This window comes from Lutra lutra, chromosome 14, assembly GCF_902655055.1.
Source record: "Lutra lutra chromosome 14, mLutLut1.2, whole genome shotgun sequence".
NCBI lineage: Eukaryota > Metazoa > Chordata > Mammalia > Carnivora > Mustelidae > Lutra > Lutra lutra.
The window spans coordinates 58,298,387-58,325,054 of record NC_062291.1 but is presented as its reverse complement, the minus strand read 5'-3'; the positions used below and the strand labels follow the sequence as shown (position 1 = coordinate 58,325,054).

The window sequence follows — 26,668 nt, the reverse complement described above, 5'->3', positions numbered from 1 at the left end:
AGCAGATCCCCGCTCACCTGAGCAAATCTCAGACCCCAGGCCCAATGTGGCCCAATGACTCCCCACTACTCCACTGCGTCTCATCCCAAGTCCCCACACACATACTCTCAGGGAGACTCACCCTCTTCTTCAGCACTGAGAAGGTGGCCGAGCAGCCCGTGCAGTTCCCTGACAAACAGAGGCAGCAGTTCAGCCTTGACCCAGCCCAGGCTCCCGACTCTCACCTGCTCCTGGCTCTTCTAAATGGGACCACTCAGGATGGCAGCCCAGCCCAGACACCACAGCTGGGAGCAGGGATCAAGGGAGCAAAGTCCAGGGCACCTGGGAGCTCAGTCTGTTAAGCATCTGCCTTCAGCTCAGGTCATGATCCCACAGTCCTGGGATGGAGTCCCACATTGGTCTCCTTGTTCAGTGGGGAGTCTGCTTTTCTCTCTACCCCTCCCTCCCACTTGTGATCTCTCTCTCTCATGCTCTCTCGCTCTCTCTCTAAAATAAATAAATAAAATCTTCGATTTAAAAAAAAAAAAAAGGGAGCAAAGTCCAGATCCAGAGACAGAAGGGGACTCAAACTAAGAAGGAAATTCCCAGGGTGCCTGGGTGGCTCAGTTGGTTAAGTGTCTGCCTTCGGCTTAGGTCCTGATCTCAGGGTGCTGGGATAGAGTCCCACATCGGGCTCTCCACTCTGTGGCAAGTCTGCTTCTCCCTCTCACTCTGTGATCTCTCTCGCTTTCACTCTCTCTCAAATAAATAAATAAAATCTTAAAAAAAAAAAAAGGAAAAGAAAACGAAAACAGAAGGAAAATTCCCATGGTCCCTGAGAATCCATGTCTCCAGACTATACACAGCTGCCGGTTCATGTGCCCTCCCAGGACTTAGAGGCCCCACCTGCAGGTCCCACCAAAATCGAAAAGCATCCTGCAGAATCTGAAATCACACCAAGCTGGGGGGGACCTGACGGGTATCCTTCAGATCTAATGAGCTCAGATGAAACCTGCCTGACACGACCCTTTCCTAAGTGTCTGCTTAACAAATAGTCTGCCCACAGGTAATGCAGAAATGCCTAGCACCCCAGACTCCTGCTTCCTGTCATCTGAAGATTCCAGGAGAGGAGCTCAGAACGAGGCACCTTCCAAGACGACGTGCAGGGCAGGGGCACAGACACTGTGAGTGGTGGGCAGGACGGAGCAGGGCAGGGCCGCAAGAGACTCCACCCGAACCACCACCCACAAGATGCTCAATTTCCGGACCATGCCATGCCGGAAGAGCCAACAACAGCTCAGCGAGTGCATGGGAGGAGGCGACGGGTCAAGAAGAGATGAAGGACGGGGAGAGAGGGAGCCAACCGACAGTTCTTGCGGAGGCCGCTGTGCTCACCACCCGCCCGTGCTCCCAGGAAAATTACAGACGGAAAAGGTGGCCTGCAGCAAAGACACAGTCTACAGAAGGAGGCACGTGCCAGTGAATGAAGGGAACCAAAAGGCAGAGGCAAACTGAGGCCTGAGTGAGGAAAGGCTGCACTGCGCCTGATGGCTTCACCAAGCTCCAGGAACAAAAAGCAAACCCTGAAGAGACCGAGGAAGGTTCCAAGGGCTAGCCCCAGGAACCCAGGCTATGGTCTGAGGCAAAAATCTCTATGCAAGCAGGGGGCACTGCGGCAGGGGAGAAAGCCTGGGGGCCCACGGTGGGCATGAAGATGCTCCTGAAAGGGGCTACAGAGCCCAGCCCCGGGACTGTGGGCCCAGAAAGAAGCTGAGTTGGGTCGTGAAAACACTTGGGAGTGGATAATAAGGCTACTGGAGTACGTGTCTACAACCTGAGGCCCAAAGGCCTCCTGCGACCTGGCCAGAGCAATTAGGAGCTTCAGGAAGCACCGCTGGGCCTCTTGAACTACCTGTGTGGCCAGGTATAGAGCCCCGGGCCTCACCTTCAAGCAAAGGCCCAGAGGTATATTGACAGCTACATGTGGTCCCTTCCTGTCCCACCAGAACCCCCTGCGGCCCTTGCTACAGGACACTCCCTGTGTTTAAGGAAAGATGGGTCCACCCAAGCTAGAGCAAGGAGAAGCCTGAGGCCAAGGCATGTAAGGTGAATGCCATTGCTGCCGGTTAGCTCCTGGCCTCTGGACAGCACAGCAGGGGCTGCTGCCCTGATGCCAAACCAGCAATCAGGCTACTCTAAGACTTTGTCCCCCACACAAAGAATGTGGGCAAAGCAACCCACCTTGGTACCCGGGCAGCTCAAGCAGTTAAGTGTCTGACTCTTGGTTTAGGCTCAGGTCGTGATTTCATGGGTCGTGAGATCAAGCCTCTCCTCTTTTAAATAAATTAAAAAAAAAAAAAAAAAATCAGGGCACCTGCGAGGCTCAGTTGGTTAAGCATCTGCCTTCGTCATGATCCCAGTGCCCTGGGATTGAGCCCCTCCCCCCCCCGCCGCCCCGTCAGGCTCCCTGCTCAACAGGAAGCCTGCTTTCCCTCTTCCACCCCCCGTTTGTGTTCCTGCTCTCACCGTGTCTCTCTGTCAAATAAATAAATTAAATCTTTTAAAAATAAATTAAATCTTTTCTATTTTAGGTTTTATTTATATATTTGAGAGCAAGAACATGAGTGGGGATGGGGTAGGCAGAGGGAGAGGGAGAATCAGACTCCCTACCAAGCAGGGACCCCAACACAGGGCTCGATCCCAGGACCCTGAGATTATGACCAGCACTTAATCAACTGAGTCACTTAATCAACTGAGCCACCCAGGTGCCCCAGTAAATAAATCTTAAAAAAAAAAAAAAAAGAAGCAATCCATCTCTGCTTCTCCTTAGCAAAGGGGACAAAGGCACGGGGCAGAGGACTGGAGCCACTCAAAGACTGACACTCAGACTCAAGTCCAGGATGGAACATCAGGGCCAAGCATCCCAGGGCAGCCATGTGGTCTGGTGAAACCAACATGTACTCACTGCACAAGCCTGAGCCAAGGAGGGCTTAGGAGGCTGACACCAGCTCAAAACAGGTATATGGAGGAGAGCAGCCCTGTTCCCTTCCAACATCTACCGACTCTCCCTACCCCCACCCTCAGTAAAGGGCCTGACTCACCATGTAATGATGCCACGGGAGCAGGAAGGAGTCTAAGATTGCGTGGGCCCTGCCAGGGTAATGGTTAAAGAGCCTCTGGGACAGAGCAGGGCCACAAAGAAGCCCCTGAGCAGCCTGTCCTCATCTGTCCCTGTCCCTGTCCCCGCCCTCCACGGGCAGCCAGAATGGAGTTGCCCTGAATGTGGCTCACCTCCCCCTAGCCTGTGGGAGCCAGACCCAGGAGCAGAGCTGCTGCACCTGCCCTCACAGCAAGGAGTCTGAGAACATCTCAGGGAGAGGACAGCGAGCAGTCTTAAAGAATAGAAATTAAGAGAGGCTTACCAAAACAGCAGCATTTTCTGCTTTTGCCAGCCTCGTGTGAACCTGAAAGGCCTTCACCCAACCCAGCTGGGATTACCTGAACCAAAAACCAGTATTAAAATAAGACATAGGGGCACCTGGGTGGCTCAGTGGATTAAAGCCTCTGCCTTTGGCTCAGGTCATGACCCCAGGGTCCTGGGATCGAGCCCCGAATCAGGCTCTCTGCTCAGCAGGAAGTCTGCTTCCCCCCCTCTCTCTGCCTCTCTGCCTACTTGTGATCTCTATCTGATGAATAAATAAAATCTTTAAAAAAAAATAAATTAAATAAAATAAGACATAAAACCAGAGGATTTCAGACACTAAGGCAAAGGGAGCATGAAGAGTGAGAAAAAAACACAAGAACACAGGAGCCAGATCAAATAGCTTGGATTTGAGTCACAGCTCGACCATTAACTGGCTGAAGACACAAGGCAAATCACTTTTTCTCACCTGAGGTTACTCACCTGCAAATGAGAACGTCTAAAGGCCTTTACTTAAAATTCATACACATAGATGAATCACATGCTACAGCAAGAACATGAATTCTTGCATAGTGTCACTTGGAACTTCTGGAACCCAGCTGCTCTTAAGCCCCTAAGAACTGCCTGTCCCTATCGCACCTATCATCTGGACTAGATGAGACCGTGTACGTGCAAGTGCACTGAACACAGTGCCCCGGAGAAGTCTGTGATCACCACAAACAAAAGGGAACTGGAAATGACTGGGGCGCACTCACAGAGCAGAAAGAAAAAGCATGCCCAGGACCTCTAATCCTGGAGAACAAGGGCCCTGGTGCCACAGGGGCAGGAAGGCAGGCTCCTGGATGCCCTGGGCCAAATTCCTCAAAAGAACCCCAGGGTTTCTCCCAGGGTACAGACCCTAGAACTCACTCCCACCGGAATAAACAGCAGAGCCGCCCCATCCTCCTGGAGGCCAACACCAAGCACAAGCAAGGCTCTTCCTCCAGACCAGCATGACCCCCAAGTCACCTGCTCTCTTCAGCCAGAAATTTATCTGGCTCAGCAACTGCTCTCCCGGTCTGAGCTGGGTTTCCCCCCATGCTAACAGTCATGTCTACCCTTCTCCAAAGCTGCCTTCCTTGAGCCACCCTGACCCCCAGTAAAGTAAGGACTGGTCAGTCCACAAACTTGGCTGAGGAGAAGGGACCTCAGGATTCTATCATGTGCAGAGGAAGATACTTTTTGCTTCAACTTGTTTCAAGCCGGACAGGAAAGATCCAGACAAGCTGCCAGGCACCGGCGGGACAGACCAGGACCCCTCACGTTCACACCCCTCTTACTAAGCAACTCACTGCGACCCAGCCAGCACTGTGCTACCACTTAACATGCATCACCAAATTAGAGACCTCCAAGAACCCCATGAAATAAGAACTGTTATTACTGCCATTTCTTAGGACGGGAACCTGAGGCACAGAGAGGTTATATCGTTTGCTCAAGGACACCCAGAAGAGCTGGGATTTACCCCGGGCAGTCAGACACTACATCTTGTTCTCAGCCATCCTACCACACTGCCTTCTGGGCCTCTGCCTCAGGATGACACTCCAATCCTGGAGTGGCGTTTCTGGAACAGAGCGCCTCAACTTCCCTCAAGTTAACGTTCAAGGAGGACAGAGGAACAAGAAGGAATGCAGACTCACTCCCTTGGCAGTGCCACTGTTTGTCTGCTACCCTCCGTGGGGCCCGGGCACATGGCGTTACTCCTTGCTCTCATCACAAACCAGTACCCACAGTTCCCAAACTCTGGCCCCACGACACCCACGCAGCCCCCTTCCTCAGGCCTGGACGTACCGAAGTTGTTGGAAGGGCAGCGTTTGCGGAGCCGCTCTGTGAGCCGGGACACCTTGCTGCGCAGTACCTCATTCTTGCTCAGAAACCCGTTGTCCTGCAGGACCAGCTCATCTTCCGCTGGACACGGGGCACCTTCGTCATCCTCCTGTGGAAACAGCTGCTTCCAGTCCTGCCCACCTCGTGGCAGGGCTCTGGGAGCCACGTGCAGAGGCCCCCAGCACAGCATACCGCACGAGGCATGGGGCCAGCCGGCTCGGTCAGCCTCCCCCTGCCCAGTCCCCGCCCGCCTCACCAAGGCTCCTACTTACCAGCACCACCAAGTGAGTCTCCTGCCTCCCAAGGTGTGCGGGAGAAGGAGAAAAAACAGAGAGAGATAGCAGGAAGAAGGACGCCACCGGGGGTGGGGGCGGTCCCACAGGCCGAGGGAAACACAGAGGTGCCCCTGAGTTCTGTCTGAGCGCACCACAGAGGCTAACGTCCACAGAGGCCCCCGGGGGAGGAGCCCAGCATCACATCAGCTTGAGAGAAGCTGGGTACTACGGTTTCTCAAACTGGATGAGATAATTCACTAAAAGTAGCTCATGATTCCAAAAGAACAGAAAATATCCCTTAAAATGTATTTTCAGAAAACTTTTGCTCCATTTAAGTTTTACACATTTTGCAGACATAAGTGTGAACTAGGCCAAGATATAAAATGTGTTCGCTACTGTGGGTCAGGAACAAAAGAGCCCGAAGGCCCTGGCTGTCCTCACTCCCTCCACCACCGCACCGAGATGCACAGTCCACAGTGGCATACTCAAGTCTGGGAGAAATCATTAAGCAGCTGAAAATGTAAATGCAGATGTGGGTGAGGCTGAGGTGAGAGGGAAGTGGGCTAGGGTAAATCATAGGCCCGGGGCAATGCACAAGACCCCTTTTCTCAATACTGCAATTTCCCCCTTTTACAGAGAGATGGAGAAATGACGTCCTGCTCTATGGAAATGCAACAGCAAAGTTGTGACAACAGCAACCACATAAGCACTCAGTGACCGGGGACAAGGAGGGTGGGGGCAGGGGCTTTTCTAAAGGGGACAGTCACTCCTCAGCCACACTGACCACATGCACTCAGGACTACCAGAGCTGCTGACTGTTCAGAGAAACTGAAAATCCAGACTCGTCACTGAAATCTCTCCATTTGTAAATGTTTTTAAATCTTGGATGCCAAATAAAATGCTTCTGCAAACTACCAGTTTGAATCACTGTCTTAAAATCAGGAAGATTCTGACCTAGCCCTTGGCCTGCAGCCACTTTCTCCAGCTTCCCCCTCTCTACCCCGCCAAAGAGACATCTTTCAAACCTCATTCTGCTTAAGAGCAGTGAGAGACCTGGGCCAGTGCCCTCCCCAAGTCTGCCTTCCCCACAACCAAGGCACCAAGCCCAGAGTCTCCAGCTTAGCTGGTAAATGATCCAGCCCCCACCACAGGGCACTTCCCAGAGGCTTCCAGAGCCATCCTTGCCCTAAGCACACATGACAGAGGAGTAGGTCAAAGAAGAGAAGGAAGCTCAGAGGCACCTTTTCATCCAGTGAGCTCTAGCTCACAAGTTCTGGCTTCTCATCTGGATAAATAGAACTGAAAAACCTGGACTTGGGATGTGAGAAGCCACCCAGCTCCAGACCAGCTGGCTTCCCACCTGATCAGTAGAGGGAGGTAGGGAAGGGCCACCCACCTCAATCGCATCTTTGAACTCCTCATCGGGCTCAGCCTCCTCGGCCTCCTCCACACTGCCGGGCGTGAGGTCCTGGGAAGAGAGACTATTACAGAAGGAGAGGGGAGCCCTGCCCCCAAGACAGAGGCCACCAGCTCCCTGGAGCCAACACCCAGGTTCCCTAAAACATCCATTCCTGCCCCAGAGGAGATGGCACACATGCGAGAAAAGTCATGAGAAGGAGGGCCCTCTCTGACCTAGAGGGACAGGGACATGGGCCCAAGACCACAGATGGCCCCCCGGTGGCTGCACAGCTCAGGTGTTAGAACCACAGGGCCTGGTCTGAGTCCTGGCCCCCACACACACACACTGGCACAAACACTCTGGGCCTCAGCCTTCCCCCATGCAGCAGCAAACCCTCTCATTCTCGGAAGCAACCTACACCTCACCCAGTTAATACCTCTAAAGTCCTTACATCAGCGGAGTAAGCATTCAACAAAGCAAGCAGTAGCTGTTATCATTACGCTTATCATTATTAAACATTTCTGAGAAGAGGAGGCCAGGGAAGCAGCAGGAACTGTAAAGAGGCCAGGAGCTCCAGGGCATGAACAAGCTGGGAACCAGAAGGCCCCATCCGCTGCCTGCAGGAGGCTCTGCCCTCTGGTGGGGGGCGCTCACCTCTGTGGGCGTGGGTGCAGGTGTGCAGTCCCGCACAGCACACTTTTCCCCAGCCTCCAACAGTGCCGGGCTCTCAAAGACGCTGTCTTTCTGCTTGGGGTTCAGCCGCTGCTGCAGACGTGCCCTGTACTCAGACACCACTGCCCAGGGCAAGAACAGAGTGGGGGGCATAAACAGGATGGAATGAGTGGTGCTCTGGGGGTCCCCCCTTCTACAGGTAGCTGGCCTCTTGCACCAGCCTGCTCTCAGCTGCAAGAAAGTCACCCTCCTAACTCTGAACAGATCACCTAACCTGAGCCTCATAAGCAGAACAGGGCTACCCACCCACCCCATTTGACGGCTACAGGGGGATTAAATGCACTATGTTGGATGAATTACGGCTTCGGTAACTAATCACCCAACTACAAGGAGGAAAACAAATACAGCAATCAACCAAACACATGTGGAAACCCGGGCTTCTGTGGCTCAGGGCCTCTCCAGACTGCCTCCCCGCTTTAGAAGCTAGACGGCAGACTAGAACTCCGGGATCACTCAAAGTAGCCACTCCAGGTGGCTGCATCCCAGGATGCAGGTGGCAACATTGGGAAAACATCCCTCCCTCATCTCCCAGAAGCCACCACATCACATAAGCAGGGATTCACCGGTCTTGGGAAGGGAGAGGGACCCCCCACAGTAGCAGCCTCCCCTGGATCCCCCCTGACATCTCAAATGCAGAGCCCAGGAGCCCTCCCAGAAACTACCCTGGTGTGGTGCTGCCCCCTTGTGGAAGGCACAGCAAACGGATGATTAGCTGGAGGGCCGGACAAACCCGGGAGCCTAACCTAGCCCCCAGAGCCTGAGCCTCTGCAGAGCTGTCCGAGCTGTCCAAGCTGTCCGAGGCTTACCTCGAAAGAACTCCACATTCCCCAGAAAGAGCGTGCTGTTTAAAAGGGCAAGGACCCAGCACAGGGGCAGCAGATAAAGCATGCAAACTGTGCCCAGAAGAGCCCCATAGAACCTGCAACGAAAGAGAGGAACCACGGCATCAGAAACTCCTAAGATCAGAAGGAAATCACTTTGGAACACAGCCACTCGGCAACGGGCACACTTCATAAACATGACATCTGCTAATCAAACGAGTGGGTGAGATTACATGGTGAGTTACATTTCTACTCTCAAAATATTTTTACCACACCTAAAAGGTGACTAAACAAAAGCAGTACATCCCAGCCCACAAGTTCACAGGCAGGCCTACACACAAGAGCCTCAGAGGCTCTCCCCCACTGAGCGAGGGGAGCAGGAGCTCCTGTGGCAAATCCATGCAGGGCAGCGGTGGGGGGAGCGGCGGCCACTCACTGTGAGGACGCGGTGGGGTTCTCCCAGTGCAGCACACGGTAGGCAGCCTCGCAGGTGCGGCACAGGCGGCTCAGGAAGGCCTCCAGCTGGATCAGGCTGTGGGCACAGGGCACTGCCGTGAGCCAGAGCTCGGGGTCACAGGAGCTAGGACCTCACAGGCATAGCTAGCCAGGGACAGCTGGTCTCTTCGAACCCAAAGGAGGGGCAGAGAGCTCAGAAGAAATGCATACGTTTCAGGCCCCCTTTTGGAACCCCTACAGAGATGCAAACAGGACAAATGTTCCCGCTTGGGTCTCTCCTAGCTGCTGGGGTAGGGCCATATGCTTAACTTCCCCGGGGCTGAGAGACAACGAGGAGCAGGGAAACCCCCTCACAGACAGACACGCTACAGCTGTAGGATAAATGGCAGGAGAGAGTACTATGTCTCCACCTGGGCTGTAAGGCAGACTCACTTGGAGAGGTTTTTTTAAATGGATCCATCCCCAGAAGCAATGAATGCACGCTGCACCCAGATCTTGGTTTCTGAAAGGCCCCGTGGAGATATGGCTCATTCCAGAGTGGGGGCAGCGCAAACGTAAGATGACTCTGAATATCATATGCACTCAGAAATGCACTCAACCGACGGATGGCTCCGTCAGTTGAGGACCCAACTCTTGATTTTGGCTCAGGTCATGAGCTCAGGGTTATGGGATCAAGCCCCGAATCAAGCTCCGTGCTCAGCAGGACATCTGCTTAAGATTTTCTCTCTCCAGGCTGCCTGGGTGGCTCAGTGGGTTAAGCCTCGGCCTTCAGCTCAGGTTATGATCTCAGGGTCCTGGGATCGAGCCCTGCATCGGTCTCTCTGCTCAGCAGGGAGCCTGCTTCCCCCTCTCTGCCTGCCTCTCTGGCTACTTGTGATCTCGGTCTGTGAAATAAACAAATAAAATCTTAAAAAAAAAAAAAAAAGATTCTCTCTCTCCCTCTGCCCCTCCACCCCCATCTTCCTACCCCCATGCGCATGTGCTCCCACACTCTCTAATAAATAAATAAATCTTTAAAAAAAAAAAGGATGGGACATATCAAAAGAACACAGAAGCCAATTCAAAAGAGCTCCTACTGCCAAACCTAAAACAATCTGAGATCAAAATAATGACAGTAATGGATTACAACCCATTAAATAAAATTAAGAATCTCGAGTTCATACTGATAAGATGGAAGAGCTCTTTCTTAGAGCGGATGCTGGCTAACAACGCCAATTAGAAAATCACCTTCGCAACTATCACAGTAATAAAGTGTTAAAGACAAGACCCAACAGTGGCCATTTCACAGCAGAGAAACCTTAACCAAACGACCAAATTCAGCATCTCCCTTAACAGGACAGACTGACATCATATGCCTCCTGATACAATACACTGACAATACATTGCTTGTCATATTCCTGCAAAAAGGCAAAACCTCCATCTAATCATAAGGAGCCAAACAACCCCAAATTGAGGGAAATTCTACACAATAATAAGCTCATCCTATCTAAAAGTGTCAAGGTCACGAGAAACAAAGACTAAGGAAACTATTCCAGGTTACGAAAGACTAAGAAGACATAAAAACTAAATGTAATGTAGGACTTGGGACTGGATTCTGGATGAAGGGAAATGTATATAAAAAACCTTATTAATACCATTGGTAAAATCTGATTATTAACTACATATTAGATAATTGCAAGAATGCTGATGTTAGCCATGTAAAATTTCCTGATTTTAATTATACAATTATAAATACGTAAGAGAAAGTCCTTGTCCTTAGGAGAGAAGTATTTGGAGTAATTAGGCATGATGTCCGCACTTACTTTCAACGGTTCGGAAGGAAAAAAAGTAACATGCAAGAGAAAAGCAACAGAGGAAGCCAATGTGGCAAATGTAATCACTGTTCTAGCAGGGCACAGGGCGTCTGGGAGTATTATTCTTGCAACTCCCATTTGAGTTTAAAGTCATTTATTTTAAAAAAAAAAAAAAAAGAGTGGGGGGTGTTAAAAACCACAGAGACCCAGACCCCACTCCAGAAAATGGACTCAGACGGGGGCCAGGCCCAGGCCTCCGTTTGTTTTTAAGTTTTTTTTGAAGCTTTGCAGTTGCTATGGTTAATGTTATTCAATGGTCTTAAACGTGGCTCTTCGGAAGTACCAGCTCTGTCACATTTAGGAAGCTTCCTGATAGTGTAATGACAGTGACTAACCCTTATCGGACATTTCCTGGGTACCAGACACTCATTCAGTCCTCACAACCACCTATGAGGCAAGCCTACTATTTATTATACCATTTAACAGGTGAGGCACCTGAGGCGCAGGTATGCCACAGGTTGCCACACAGCCAGTAAATGGAGGGTTGGGATTTGAACCCTGGCCGTGGCTCATGCATGCATGCGCTCCATTAAGACCTGGAACTGTCTCTCTAGTGGAAAGAACACAGGTTGTTGTGAAATCAGCTAGATCTGGATTCTCATCCCAGCTTGGTCCCCTTTTCGCCATGTAAGCCTTTTTCTTCTTCCATAAATGGAGGATACTAACAGGAGCTACCTCCCAGAGCTGTTCAAAAGATGAGAGGGAAGAACCCGATAGATGAGAGGAAAGACCACCTCATACAATGCAAGCACTCAGTGTGATGGCCGCTGCCACTGTGACCATCTCCCACCGCCCCGGCCCCTTCCATACTCACAAGCTCTTCACCTCGGCCACAGCCTCGGGGCGAGACAGGCGAACTTTCTGGAGGTCCTCCTGCCTCACGCTGTGATACTTCCTCCGCATCAACTCTGACTCAGGCAGCCGTGCCCGGCAAACCTCCTGAAGGTAGCCCAGAAGGGCAGGCACTGAAATCATTAGGGCACCCACGGAGTACCATGCGCCTACGGATCAATAACACTACAGGTAAATGAGGAGCAAGGACCGGGGGCCTCTGTCCACCAGAGGCCCACATACTCGCTCCCTCACCTCCTCCAGGGCTCTGTCCAAGAGGCCTTCCCTGATCACCTCAGGTGAAAGAGTGTCTCCCCTGCTCACTCTCCAAGCCTTTAACCCAGCTTTATTTTCCCTCACAAAATTTTTCACCACATGACTGATTGATCATAGGCATAGTTGCTTTCTCCTCCACAAACAGGATCCTGAAGGCTGGGACTCCATCCATTTGGTCACTACGATAGCCCCAGACTCATTTTCTTTTTGTTTTTTAACATTAACAAATCTACGCGATCACATAGTAGGTGGCTCCTGCCTGGAGTCTGGCCGCTAACAGATCCCTGTGACTGACATTCTGACCTTTTGGGCCACTGGGGCAGATCGGAAGCCTTTCGTTTGGCTTTTAGAATACCACAGACACACCACTGTGGGCAGAGAAATGGGGAGGCTGAGAGAAAATCCAAAGAAAGACCTTCTTCCATGTAGCATGGTTCCCCCAAAGCAAGCTAACAGAGCACTGGGCACACAGTAAATGCTAGTTAAGTATCTGTCATTGGACAAACAGAAAATGGAGGTCTTATGTGAAAACTGGGTTTATTTTCAACCCACTGAATCCATATCTCCATAGGAAACAAAGGAAACACTTGAGAAATGCAAGTTTGATAGAAGAATGAATACATGAATAAAGGACCCAGTTCCTCAGAACACTCTGTCTCAGGCCTTTTACACATCTCCCCCGAGGGGTTTAGCTTTTTCTGCAGCCACTTGTCTGTTCAAACAGGAAAAGGCCTGGGTCCTGGTATATCTTGTCACAAACAGTCCCCAGGAGACATCACTAACCAAGATCTCTAGAGCCACCCACCTGTCCACACATCTACCTCAAAGCCTTCATGCCACAGACCCCTCAGAGCTGGTGACTGCCCAGCAGCCCCCTCCAGGCTCACCAGCTGAGCCAGAGGAAATCAATGGATGTGGCAAAAATCTCTTAACCATTCACCTCCCTGGCACCTTCAGCGCATGTCATGCCCTCACTGACCCTGGAATCAGCTTGGAAATAAAAATGGAAAAAGGTTAAAACACCAGCATTCAGTCAAGAAGGAAACAATAATAATTGCTACAATACACCGGGTCCTTACTCTGTGTCAGGCGCCGTGCTAAATGTAATATACAGGCTACCTCGTTCCTCAACTACTCTCTGAGGAGAGCACTATTATTATCCTCCCTTTAGAGATGAGGAAAATTAGGCCTTGACAAACAGATTAAAGAACGTGCCACCTCAACAATCCAGCCAGGCAGGATTCTAGCCCGGAGTGTGTCGCTCCAGAGCCGGTTTTCTGACATCAAGCAGACAGGGAAGGAGCCCAACTACATGACAAGACAAGGGGCCACTTCTTGGAATTCCTTCCCACGTTCATTCACAAAAATGCCCTGGAATCAGTTCTTACCCTCATTCAAAGTGAGGAACAAGACGTTGAGGCCCAGACAGGTCAGCAAGGAACACAAAGGCGTCTGCCACCTACAACACAAGAAAGTCCTGGTCACTAAAGATGGCCACTCCTCCAATTTGGGCGTGAGAGGGTGGGAGGAGGAGATGGCCATCACGGGTGGGTCATCAAAAGGAGGAACAAGAGGAGGGAGCCTGGAGCTCTGAGTGAAAAGTGTCCACTCACATGGATAGCGAACTGGGAGAGGAGTTAAGGTCACCCATTAGGCCCCAGGACAAGAAAAGGTATCCTCTCAGAACTAGAAGACCTGTGGAACTTTCTCCCAAAAGGAGAAATATTTATAAAATACCTGTTAAGAAACCCAGTTAATACTGTTTAACTGTGTTTTATAATGTTCTGGTCTCTTTAAGAGGTGACGATGATGAACTTTCTTCTTGAAAATGTTCACTTATTCTTTGTACAACTTCACAGGAACATATATATACTCACTGTGCAAGATTCATCTAATAAAGAAATCAAAAGAACAGAACGTGAAGGATTTATGTGACCGCGTTTGTGACTTTCACTTATTTCTGAAATTTTGAGATCTTAACATGGCAATCCAAAAGGAGAAAAGATAATGAAGATTTTGTTTTAATAGATCAAAAAAGAAATTGAAGGGATGCCTGGGTGGCTCAGTTGGTTAAGCAGCTGCCTTCGGCTCAGGTCATGATCCAAGCGTCCTGGGATCGAGTCCCACATCGGGCTCCTTGCTCATCGGGGAGCCTGCTTCTCCCTCTACCTCTGCCTGCCATTCTGTCTGCCTGTGCTTGCTCTCTCTCCCTCTCTCTCTCTGACAAATAAATAAATAAAATCTTTAAAAAAAAAAAAATTGAAAATGGGGTATAGCATTCTTTCAGCAGACACACCCTAAGTGAACTGGAACAGCTGGAAGCACATGCAGACCCAGCCCCCCAACCATCACCACCAAACAGCAGTACAGAAGCCCCCAAAGAGGAAAGGAAGACCAGAGACTTGAGTTGCTGAGGACAAGCAAATTTGCTGGCTTCATCCCTGATAAAGGACATTTAATAGGGGGAAAGGAGCAAAGATGTAACAATGAAAGCATGGATGCCTAAATTCTAAACAGCAGTGTAGCGGCACCTGGGTAGCTGTTGTTAAGCATCTGCCTTCAGCTCAGGTCACAGTCCCAGGGTCCTGGGATTGAGCCCCACATCGGGCTCCCTCCTCAGAAGTAAGCCTGCTTCTCCCTCTCCCAATCCCCCTGCTTGTGTTCCCTTTCTTGCTGTCTGTCAAATAAATAAAATCTTTAAAAAAAAAAAAAAAAAGCAGTGTAGCATTTATAAGGTCAGCCAACTGAGGGAGAGTCAAAGAGAAGTAAACAGGTTTGTTGCTGGCAAGCAATGTATTCAGAACTTCAATGTATTTTCTTTTGCTGTGATTGAGGTACTTCAGTTGCTAAATGAGGTTCACTGATTTACGTGCTTCTATTTTTTTGTGGGGGAAGGAGGGCATGGAAGAGCAGAGGGAGAGGGAAAGGGAAAATCTCAAGCAGACACCCCTCTGAGCATGGACTGAGCCAACACGGGGCTTGATCTCATGACCCTGAGATCGCGACCTGAGCCAAAATCAAGAGTCAGACACTTAACCAGCTGAGCCATCCAGGTGCCCCTTTTATTTTTTCATAAAAGTTATGAGTAAGGAATGAAATGACCTCTGTCTGCCTTCCTCTGGAAACCCAGCTTCCCCCACTATGCCACCCTAATTAGGCCTCAGAACCAACTAGTGGCAGCTATAAGCATAAGAGCCAATTAAAAATCTGGTCTAAAGCCAACTCCATTTCAGAAATTAAAACATCATACAGCCACTCAAGTCACTTACACTATAAAGCCTCTCCCATTCTTTCTCATGTCTTTACTGACACTTTGGTCACAGAGATCCACCTACTAGAGTAGCTGATCACAGAACTGAGGAGTCTTTTAAAAATCTACTGCAGCTCTAGGCTTCATACTATCAGACAAAGCTCAAGATTAGGTCCCCCTTGAAAGTCAAATCCTCTTTACTAAGAAAAGAACAATCAAAAGCACAAACTAATCTGACAGCCATTTTCACAGACCAGTGCTCTGTCTCCCAGTGGCACAGAACCACAAGCTCCTGGGGGCTCTTTAGGCCAAATGCTGTTCCCCCTCCATCCAGCTTTAATGAATCACACCCTCAGATTTCTAATTTCATAAAACGGAAAAACCAGAACATGAGTGCCAAGAAGCACTAAGAGACCAGTGTTAGAAAAGGTGAAGGGGCAGGCTGTATTTAACTTCTGTGCTTTGCCACAAAAGAGTAAAATACACATACATGCACATACACCTGCATGTGTGCACAGCAGAAAACCCCAGGGCCCATCCCCTCCACTAAGGAAGACTAAAATTCATTTCAGCTGGATGGTCATGGTGGGATTATAAATCAAGCCTCTCATACCATCATGTCCCCTATCCCTTGCACCAAGGAGTCAGTGATCCAATGGCAGAGAATACTGCTATGGAATACAAACTAGCTCACCTCTAGGCCTAAAGCCATAAATAAAATGGGTTCTGGGGGCACCTGGGTGGCTCAGTGGGTTAAAGCCTCCGCCTTTGGCTCAGGTCATGATCCCAGTGTCCTGGGATCCAGCCCCAAATCAGGCTCTCTGCTCAGCAGGGAGCCTGCTTCCTCTTCTCTCTCTCTGCCTGCCTCTCTGCCAACTTGTGATCTCTATCTGTCAAATAAATAAATAAATAAAATCTTTTTAAAAAAAGAAAAAAACAAAAGGGGTTCTGAAGGGAACAAGAAAAATGTAAGGCCTTGTTCAGAGAGTTAAAAAATAAACCTCCCACTATTTCCAGACTGAGGTAAGAATGATATTCAATAGTACTCTTAGAGTTTAACCCCACTCCACTCACCCTATCTCTTCTCTCTCTCAGAGGACTGGAGAGCTTGATGAAAACTAGAAGCTTCTCCCTTAGAAATAAAACATGCGTGCACATACCAAGTTTTACATGTAGTTTCAGGAGGTTCAGTGAGCCCTAAAGCCCCACTCACAGGTTCTAAGTTATGAAGGGCTGCTCTGTAGGACAACCAGGTTTTACATGGCTCCCTATATTAGGAACACATGACTTTTGTGGGGGAGGAAGTTTCACTTGAATATGATCCAACCTTTAAATCTAACTTCTAATTTGCACCATGAGGAAGCTACCAGACAAATCAAAGTAGGAAATTCTCCAGGACCGTCAGCTCCGTCTCCAGCAAGTCAGTATCATGAAAAGGAAACCATTTTAGATTGAAAAAGACTTAAGGGACATAATAACCACATAGAATGCAGCCCTGGATTGGAATCTGATTTGGCCAAAACATGACATTCTTGGACAACTGAGGAAATCAGAACTGGGTATAATAAGATGCTGTCAAGAAATTACTGTTAACTTTATTAGGTGTGATATTGCTTTTTCTCATTAAAAAAAAAAGTCCTTATTATTTAGAAATAAACTGAAGTATTTAGGGAGTGGAATAGCAAGTATCTGTAATTAAAATTGTTTAAGATAAGAAACAAAGTGAGCTGAAAAGAGAAAAAAGGAATCGTAAATCGCAAAATCGCAAAATAAGAACAAAAAATTTGGAGCTCCACAATCCTAAATTAGCGAAAGGGGTACCTGCTTATTCACAGGCATTTGTATTTAGTATGTTCAAAATTACAAACTAATTTTAATATTAATTATGCTAGTACTGAGAGAGAAGGAAAAAAAAAAGCCTCCTTTAAGATTTAGAAGGCCTGATGTTCGAGGCTAGTTAGCAGTCCTGAGGTATGAGCTTACTGAACGACATAGCAGAAACTCTGGTGAAAGGGCCCTGCCTTTCCCGAGGTGGGTCTGGAATCAACCCAGGGAACCAATGGACTTCCCAGAACCACTCCTCTCTAGGGCAGAAAGGATAGCCCAGCAACTGCCTAAACGCTCAGCACAACTATGGAGCAGGAATGCGGAAGGTCTAGATGGTCAGAGCAACTCTGCGAAGTCTGTTACCTGAGCAAGTACCGGACACCGTCACCTGCATCCTTCAGGGGTTCCAGATAGATCTCCAGCCTCTTGTAGGACAGGACCAAGTTGAAAAGATCAAACGCCGGGGACTTGGTAGGGGCAGATGGAGACTCCAGGGGAGCCTCGGGCATCACGCTGGGGCTCACCTCTGGCCCACTCCCCTCACGCTCTGATGTCTGCATCCTGCAACCATAATAATTCCTGACATTTGCACTGTACCCACCACCCTTCTACTTACATTAGTACATGTGGTGCCTATAATAAACCTGTGAGGTAGGAAGGGTTACAGGTGAAATACCCATTTCACAGACAGAAGACACAATCAGCAGGATAAAGTGAATTGCCCAGATATAAAAATCCTGTTCTTGTCCCCAGAGATGCATCAAGAGTCTAAACCATAAAGACGGAGTACTCATGGCTGCTGAGAAGAGGCAGTCTGATGTCTAAAAAGAAAAGATGACCTGGAATATTTTCACCTACTCCTGACCTGCTTAATTCCTACCCACCCTTCAGGTAACTGCCGAAACATTGCTCCCTTGATCTGAGAGGATCTTGGCAACCACCCCAGTCTGGAATGGGAGACCCTCCCCAATGATCCCAACCATGCACTTGCCCTAATAGCATTTATCCCACTAAAGTAAAATTTTGGCTTTCTTGCCAGTCTGTGCTTCTTAACTTGGAGCTCCACCAGGTCAAAAACTATGTCTTCCATTTACCACTGCTTTTGCACACAGTGGAAGGTTAATTAATGCTCACTGAATGAGTGAACGAACTGTCCATCCTCTAGGACTCCCATGCTTTCTCCTGCCCCACCACATCTTCTAAAGCTTCCTTCTCCTTTCTGTTCCCAACAACTTCTTGGACCATTCCTGCCCATTACCCTCCCTTTTCCCTCGAACCCCACAGGGCAGTCACCACCTTCCGTAAGGCCCCGTTTCCACCTCCCCACTCCGATGGGGAGACCCTCACCTTCTTCCTAATTTCAAAGTCCTACCCCAAAACCTAAAAAGAAAAGGAGGGGACGGACGGACGGAACCTTGACGCACAGCAGCATAAGCTAGTCCCTCGCAGTGGACTGAGACCTGACGGGGACTGGGGGTGGGGATGTGACCAAGGGGCCACTGGGAGCCCAAATACCCGCAGGCCGAGCTCGAACTAAAGGATCCAGGCAGAGGCCAGGACTACCACCACCTCTGCAGCCCACTGAGCCGGCTCCGGCCCTGCGGCCCAGACCGGGAAGGCCACGCCCAAAGTCGCTGGGCCAGCAGGTGGCGGCCCCCGCGACGTCCAGGCGCCCAATTCCGCACAGTCGGCAGAGACCCGGAGATGGGGCGGGAGGGGTGGCACTTCACCTACCCGGTCGCAGGGTTGGTGGGGGAGGGGCGGGGACGGCCAGGGACCACTGGAAAGGCCACTAGGCCCCGGAGCGTTTCCTCAGGCCCGCCCCACCCCTAGGACGCGCCTCTTCCAAGGGCCTCTCCGAAATAGCAAATCCGATAGCCTCCTCTGCCTCCCCCGCCGCCGCCGCCGCTTCCGGGACGCGAATTGCTCCGCGGCGGCGTGTCCATGACGTCATCACGCCCGCCCCGCCTCCCGCTCCAGCGTTTAGCTCCGCCCGCTCTAGCGCAGGTGAGCTCCCTCTTCAGCACTGCGCCTGCGCATCTTTCCTCGCTTACCCGCCCAGATTCAACTGGGTCACTGAGTGACTGCGATTCGCGAAGGATTGCCGAGCAAGAGGTTTACGACCGTGCATATCACCGCTTTGGTTCAAATCCAACACATTCGTCTAAGCAGGAGTCGAATGTCTGTACCCCTTCTCGGAATGACCCATCTGGGGGTTATCACTTACCCCTCCAAACAGCTGGAATGAAGACAGATCCGAATCCCCCACACCAACTACTAAACTATAGTCGGAAATCCTCCTACTTTTTAGATGGGCCTGGCCTTGTTGCTGGTCCAGGCTTGTCTGCTTGGACTCAGCCTCTCCTCCTTCAGGATGAGTCTAGAAGTATAGAAAGATTTTTTTTTCTTTAATATCTTAGCTACCTGAAATTTCCCAGGTAGTTAAGTAAATCAGTAATTTACTCCAAAGGCAAATTTTGGTTTCTTTGCAATTCCTTGTTGGGTGGGCCTGGACCACTGTCCTCACGCTGCCTGGGGTCAGTAGTATTATTGTTTCTTTCTTCTGGCAGCTCTACAATTGAGAGATATTATTCAAGAATTAGACATTATCTGGGGGGAACTCTGGAGGATATAAGAAAGCTCTAAAGACCAGAAAGGGTCAACAGTTATGGCCAATATCAATGAACAAAGGCTCCCCCTGGTAACTACACACTGGTCAGCTAGACTCTGCTTTTGGGAGTCTAACTCTGAATTTTGTATAATAAAGTTCTCCCAGTTCCTTCTTTCCCTTCTCCAGCATTCTGAGTCTTCATTCTTCGCCTCAAATCCTAGAGTCACTGGTAAGTGAAAGAGACTGAAGGAGAAAATAAAATAGTAAAAGAGGATAACTAATAACTTGACATTTTCCTAAAGATTAGTCTTTACATCTCTAAGCGAGAGTGTGTATGGCCCACATGATTGACTCATAAACCTCACTGTGGCCCTTGGAGAAACACTTGTGGGAAATGCTGGGTGGAAGAAGTTGGGGAAAAGGAGTGGGGGGCGCCTGGGTGGCTCAGTTGGGTAAGCGGCTGCTTAGGCTCAGGTCATGATCCTGGAGTTTTGGGATCGAGTCCTGCATCAGTCTCCCAGCTCCATGGGGAGTCCACTTCTCCCTCTGACCTTCTCCCCTCTCATGCTCTCTTTCACCCTCTCTCTCAAATAAATAAATAAAATCTTAAAAAAAAAAAAAAAAGAATGAAAGAAAGAAAAAAAGTGTAGGAAGAGAAAAGATTGTCTAAGCACATCCACCTCCACCAGATGGCTCCCTCACCCACTCTTACTCAAACCTTGGGCGAGTCGCCTTTTAACTTGGAGTTTCTTTTTTTTTTTTTTTTTAAGATTTTTTTATTTATTTATTTGACAGGCAGAGATTACAAGTAGGCAGAGAGGCAAGCAGAGAGAGGAGGAAGCAGGCTCCCCTCCAAGCAAAGAGCCCAATGCAGGGCTTGATCCCAGGACCCTGGGATCATGACCCGAGCAGAAGGCAGAGGCTTTAACCCACTGAGCCACCCAGGCGCCCCATAACTTGGAGTTTCTGTCTGTGGTCTCTCCTGTCACCATTTCCACCACACACCAGATTTCATCACGCTTCAAGCTGTATTCATTATATCTTCCTGTGTAACAAATTATTTTAAAACTTACTGCATTAAAACAATAATAAATTTATATTTTCTCACATTGAGTTTTGGCTTTTGGGTGGTTTGGTCAGGAAATGGAGAGCGGCTTCGTGGGCAACTCTGGCTCCAACTTTCATGAGATTGCAGTCAGCTGTTGGCCACAGCTGCCATCATCTGAAAGTTTAATGGGGCTGGAGGATTGGCTTCCACAGTGGCTTCCTCACACAGCAGACAAATCTGATGCTGGCATTCTTATGCTATTAGGCTGGGAGGAAGTTTCAGTTCCTCCTCACTTGGCACTCTTCAGAAGGCATCTTGAGTGCCCTCTTGACATGGTGGCTGACTTCCTCCAGAGCAAGAAATCCAAAAGGGAACCACAAGATCTTCTATGATATATCCTCAGAAGTCACACACCATCAATTTGCACAATATCCTACTGGTTTTACAGGTCAGAACTATTCAATGTCCCAAAGTATAGTGGGAGGCTTATACAAGAGCATGACTACCAGGGGTAGTCACTGGGGACAACTTGGAGGCCAGCTTGAAGGCTAGCTACTACTCTGCCGGCTTAGAATACCCTTCCTCCTCCACCTGACCTCCTCCCACACACCTTTCAACACCCAGTTTGAATATCAAATCTTTTGTGAAGCTTTCCCCAAATAATTCCTCGTTTCCTCCTTTGTGTTTACACAAAACTCTGATCTTATTAAGCACCTATTACTTTTGTTTGTTTGTTTCACAGAGAGAGAGATATCACTAGTAGGCAGAGAGGCAGGCGGAGGGGGAGTGGGGAAGCAGGCTCCCTGCTGAGCAGAGGGGTGGGGGGGCTAGATTGCAGGACCTGAGATCACGACCTGAGCGGAAGGCAGAGGCTTAACCCACTGAGCCACCCAGGCGCCCCTAAGCACCTATTACTTTGCATTTCAACCTATCTCTAGAATCTCCTTTTGTTCCTGAGAGCAGGGAGACTACAATTTAACAATATTGGCAGCCCCAGTTTTTGCCAAGTATAGGGCTTTGGCATAGTAATATTCAATGAATGCTTCTTTTAAAATAAATAAATAAAACAGAAAATAGCAAGAGTTGGTGAGGACGTGGAGTAACTGGACCCCTTGTGCACTGTTGTTGGGAATGTAAATAGTGCGTCCTTTAAGGGAAACAGTATGTCATGTCCTCAAAAAATTAAATACAGGATTATTTTATGATCCAGCAATGCCACTTCCGGGTATATACCCAAAAGAACTGAAAGCAGGGTCTTTTTTTTTTTTTTTTTTTTTAGATTTTATTTATCTGTCAGAGAGAGAGAGTGCACAAGGAGGGGAATCAGGAGGTAGAGGGAGAAGCAGGCTCCCTTTGAGCAAATAGCCTGATGTGGGACTCAATTCCAGGACCCTGGGATCATGACCTGAGCCAAAGACAGATGGTTAGCCAACTGAGCCACCAAGGCATCCCTGAAAGCAGGGTCTTAAAGAGTTATTTATGCATCCATGTTTATAGCAGAATTACTCAAAATAGCCATAAATGTGGAAGCAACCCATGTTTCCATTAATGAATGAGGTTTTTTTTATATACAATAAACTATCCAGCCTTAAAAAGTAGGAAACTTCTGACATGTGCTACAACATGAATAACCCTAAGGACATGAATGCTGAGTGGAATAAGCCAGTCACAAAATGACAAGTACTGTACCATTCCACTTTAATGAGGTTCCTAGAGTAGTCAAATTCGTGGAGACGGAAAGTGGAATAGCTGACGCCAGGGCCTGGAGGCAGAGAAGAGTGGGGGGTTATTCTTTAGTGGAAACGGACTATCAATTTGGCAAAATGAGGAGAGATAGTTGTGCAACAATGTGAACATACTTTAATACCAGTGAACTGTACACTTAAAAAATGGTCAAGATGGTAAACTTGGTGTTATGTGTATTTTGCCACAATTAGAAATTTTTTCTTTTTTTTTTTTAAAGATTTTATTTATTTATTTGTCAGGGACAGAGGGAGTGAGAGCGAGCGAGCACAGGCAGACAGAGAGGCAGGCAGAGGCAGAGGGAGAAGCAGGTTCCCTGCCCAGCAAGGAGCCCGATGTGGGACTCGATCCCAGGACGCTGGGATCATGACCTGAGCCGAAGGCAGCCGCTTAACCAACTGAGCCACCCAGGCGTCCCCACAATTAGAAATTTTTTAATGAAAGAATGATGGATGAACAAAGTGTAATATATCCATTCAGGGAAATATTAATCAGCCCTAAAAGGGAATGAAGTGTTCACACATGCTACTGCATCGATGAAATTGAAAACAATATATCACATGAAAGAAACCAAAAAGGCCACATGCTGTAATAGACACATGAGTCTATTTATTTGAAATGTCCAGAATAGACAAACCTGTAGAAACAGGAAGTAGATCAGTGTTTGCCAAGCACCGGGGGCCAGGGGGCGGAGGAGCGGGGGGCGCAGGGGGAGGGCAGGAATTAGGAGCGACTTTTAGCAAGTACAGGGTTTCTTTTTGGAATGATGGAAATATTCTGGAATTGGATAGTGGTGATGGTTGCACAACTTTGTGAATATACTAAAACCACTGATTTGTACACTTTAAAACTGAGACTTTTTGTTACATTGTGTGAAATTTTAAGTGACGCACGCCTGGATGGCTCTGGCGTTTAGCTTCTGCCTTCAGCTCAGGTCATGGTCCCAGGGTCCTGGGCTCTATTCCAGAGGGGAGTCTGCTTCTCCCTCTCCCACGCCCCCTGCTTGTGTTCCCTCTCTTGCTGTCTCTCAGTCTGCCAAATAAATAAATGAAAAATTTTTTAAAAAAGTGAATGAGGGGTGCCTGGGTGGCTCAGTGGGTTAGAGCCTCTGCTTTCGGCTCGGGTCATGGTCTCGGGGTCCTGGGATTGAGCCTGCTTCTCCCTCTCTCTGCCTGCCTCTCTGCCTACTTGTGATCTCTCTCTGTCAAATAAATAGATAAAATCTTTTTTTAAAAGTGAATGAATTAATAAATATTTAACTGGTATGTATTTTTAGACGGTCTTTAATATTTGCATTTTCTCTAGTGTTTACCCTTAATATTTGAGCATAGTTTTTAATTAATAGCTCACCACCATTGCTCTGAAAAGAGTTCAATAAATACATTTTTATGTTCTTGTACCTGGGAAAGAAGTGCTCTTGAGTAATGAGATTCCCAGCTGTGAGGCAGTGAGTTGCCAGACAAACACAGCAAGGAAATGGATGTCTGCAGTTACATTCTGACTCAATAGCTCTTGGCAGCCATGAAAACAACCATTCATCAAACACAGGCACCAAAAAAACCTCACAGAGCAAAGCAGTGAAAATCTCAGCTATAAAACCTTGTGGCCTCCTGTGAAAGAGACAGTTAACTGTCCACCAAAAAGTCTCGTCCGCCCCTTGATGGTATAGAGTTGCAGCTGGGCATCAAATGCCCAGCCAGGAACTACATTCCCAGCCCCTTGCATATAGAGTGGGTCATGTGACTCACCAAAGGAAACGAGTGGAAGAGATGAGTATCACTTCCAGACCAAGGCATTTAAAAATCCAAAACCTCCCCCTTCCTCTCTTCTCCCCAGTGCCAGCTCAATGCAGAGGGAATGGCCAGGCCACAAGGTGGACGGAACCTTAGTCCCTGAATCATCATAGTAGAAAGGTGTCCACTGATCTGGGATAGCCACAATGGACAGTTATATAAAGAAGAAATAGATTTGTATGTGAATAACAAAGAGATTTTTATTTAATTAGGCTACCAAATTGTTGGAGAGTATTTGTTATAGCAGCTATAAACATCAATATTTGTTTATTTCACTGAGTGACTAATTATTATGTGGCTTTCAGGGGAATACAGAAAGGAATAGCCCAGAATTCCTTCCTCAAGATGTTCTGATTCTAGGAGCACTTGGCTGACTCAGTCAGTAGAACATGTGACTCTTGATCTGGAGTTATGAGTTTGAGCGCCTGATTGGACTTAGACATTATTTTAAAAATAAAAATTTTTTTTAAAACTCATCCTAAATTGGAGAATTCGATGGGAGACAACTAGAATAAATATGCCACCAGTGGACTGTTGGAGGTGACCCACCAAGAAAAATCTTAATAGACCAATTACCATTAAAAAAATTGAAAGAATTCGAAAACTTCCTCAATGGCGTCAAGCCCAGATTCTTTTGTAGCCAATTTTTATCAAACCCATCAATAAAATGATTTGTTACATTATTCCAAACAAAACAAGATGGCAAATTTCCCAAATTATTCTGTGAGTCCAGAATTACCATCACTGATACAAGTGCCAGGGAATAGCACACACACACACACACACACACACACACACACATACACACACACCAAATATCATCTGGAATATAGCCAATTTAAAAATAATAGAATACAACTGAATCCTTCTACTGCTAGTTATTTATGCAAGAGGAATGAGGGCATATGTCCACACAAAGATTTGTACCTAAATGTTCACAACAGCTTAATTTGCAATAACCAAAAACTTAAAGCAATACAAATGCCTGTCAATAGGTGAATGGATAAACGAATTATAACAGGATAATACACGTGATAGTAATGAACAAACTATTATTACCACAGTAGCATGAATGAATCTCAATCATTAAATTAAAGAAGCCAAATACCTCCCCTTACCCCAGAAAAAAAAAAGTACATATCATACATACATATTATAATTATAAACTAATCTCTAGTCACGGAAAGCAGATCAATGGTAGCTTGGCAGTGGGGGAGATAAGAAGGAATTACCAAAGGGCACAAGGGAGCTTTGGGGCTAGTATGGATATGTCTATTGTCTTAATTGTGGTGACAGTTTCATGAGTGTATACATATGTCAAAACTTGCCAAAGTGTACATTTAACCTATATGCAGTTTAATGTACATTAAGTATATCTAATAATCTGTTTCAAAAAGGAAATATCTAGGGGCACCTGTGTATCTCAGTCGGTTAAGCATCCAACTCTTGATTTCAACCTAGGTCATGATCTCAGGGTCATGAGGTGGAGCCCCACATCGGGTTCCACACTGGGCAATGAGCCTGCTTAAGATTCTCTCTCTGCCCTTCTCCCCCGCCTCGTCAGTGCATGCACTCTCTCTCTCTAAAAACAAACAAACAAAACACCGAGGTAAACACTTCCCTCTTCTGAGCATCATCTACAAAATGCAGGTATTATCTGAACTGTTTACCAGTTCATATAAGGATGGGATGAAATAGACGTAAAAATATTTTGCAAATTGTGAATACAAGAATACAGGGACATTGAGTAATCTTTATTACTGTTAATGCCATTATCAACAATAATCTTATTGTCATCACCATCATGATCACTGCAAAAAGCCTCCTTCCACCTTCTGGCACCTATGTTAAGATCACTAAGGTTAAAAAAAATCACAGAGGTAATTCATTTTTTTTTTTAAGATTTTATTCATTTATTTGAGAGAGAGAGAGAGAGAGCATGAAAGGAGAGCAGGGAGCCCAATGTGGGACTTGATCCTGGTACTCCAGGATCATGACCTGAGCCAAAGGCAGTTGCTCAACCAACTGAGCCACCCACACATCCCGGTAATTCACTTTTTTTTTTTTTCTAAGATTTTATTTATTTATTTGACAGAGAGAAATCACAAGTAGGCAGAGAGGCAGGCAGAGAGAGAGGAGGAAGCAGGCTCCCCGCTGAGCAGAAAGCCCGACGCGGGGCTCGAACCCAGGACCCGGGATCATGACCTGAGCCGAAGGCAGCGGCCCAACCCACTGAGCCACCCAGGCGCCCCAACGGTAATTCACTTTTTGATAAGATTTTTATTTTTAAGTGATCTCTACACCCAACATGGAGCTCGAACTCACAACCCCAAGATCAAGAGTCACATGCTCTACCGACTGAGCCAGCCAGGCACCCTGGTAGTTCATCATTTTAACTTAAAAAACAAACCCTGCAAGTTCACCAGTTCCTAGGGATGGCTGGGAGGACAAGATGACAAGCTGATAAATACAACAGAGTTTACAGTTTAC

The 26,668-nt window shown here is 47.9% G+C and overlaps 1 protein-coding gene across 4 annotated transcripts in view; it reads right to left on the bottom strand.

Moving 5' to 3' along the window:
• ZFYVE27 (zinc finger FYVE-type containing 27) overlaps positions 1-18,921 on the bottom strand; it is a 35,392-nt gene extending 16,471 nt beyond the window's left edge. The window contains exons 1-11 of one of the 4 annotated variants that reach the window (XM_047701432.1): positions 18,718-18,921; positions 17,347-17,544; positions 13,295-13,365; positions 11,614-11,800; positions 8,927-9,022; positions 8,476-8,588; positions 7,592-7,731; positions 6,935-7,006; positions 5,536-5,556; positions 5,228-5,372; positions 122-168 (exon numbers count right to left, since the gene is read on the bottom strand). In XM_047701432.1, coding sequence (XP_047557388.1) covers positions 122-168; positions 5,228-5,372; positions 5,536-5,556; positions 6,935-7,006; positions 7,592-7,731; positions 8,476-8,588; positions 8,927-9,022; positions 11,614-11,800; positions 13,295-13,365; positions 17,347-17,543 — 1,089 coding nt within the window. In that variant the 5' untranslated portion in view covers position 17,544; positions 18,718-18,921. The remainder of the gene's footprint in view (positions 1-121; positions 169-5,227; positions 5,373-5,535; positions 5,557-6,934; positions 7,007-7,591; positions 7,732-8,475; positions 8,589-8,926; positions 9,023-11,613; positions 11,801-13,294; positions 13,366-17,346; positions 17,545-18,717) is intronic. The other 3 variants (XM_047701435.1, XM_047701433.1, XM_047701436.1) reach the window with 3 other exon arrangements.
• Positions 18,922-26,668: the final 7,747 nt, after the last annotated feature.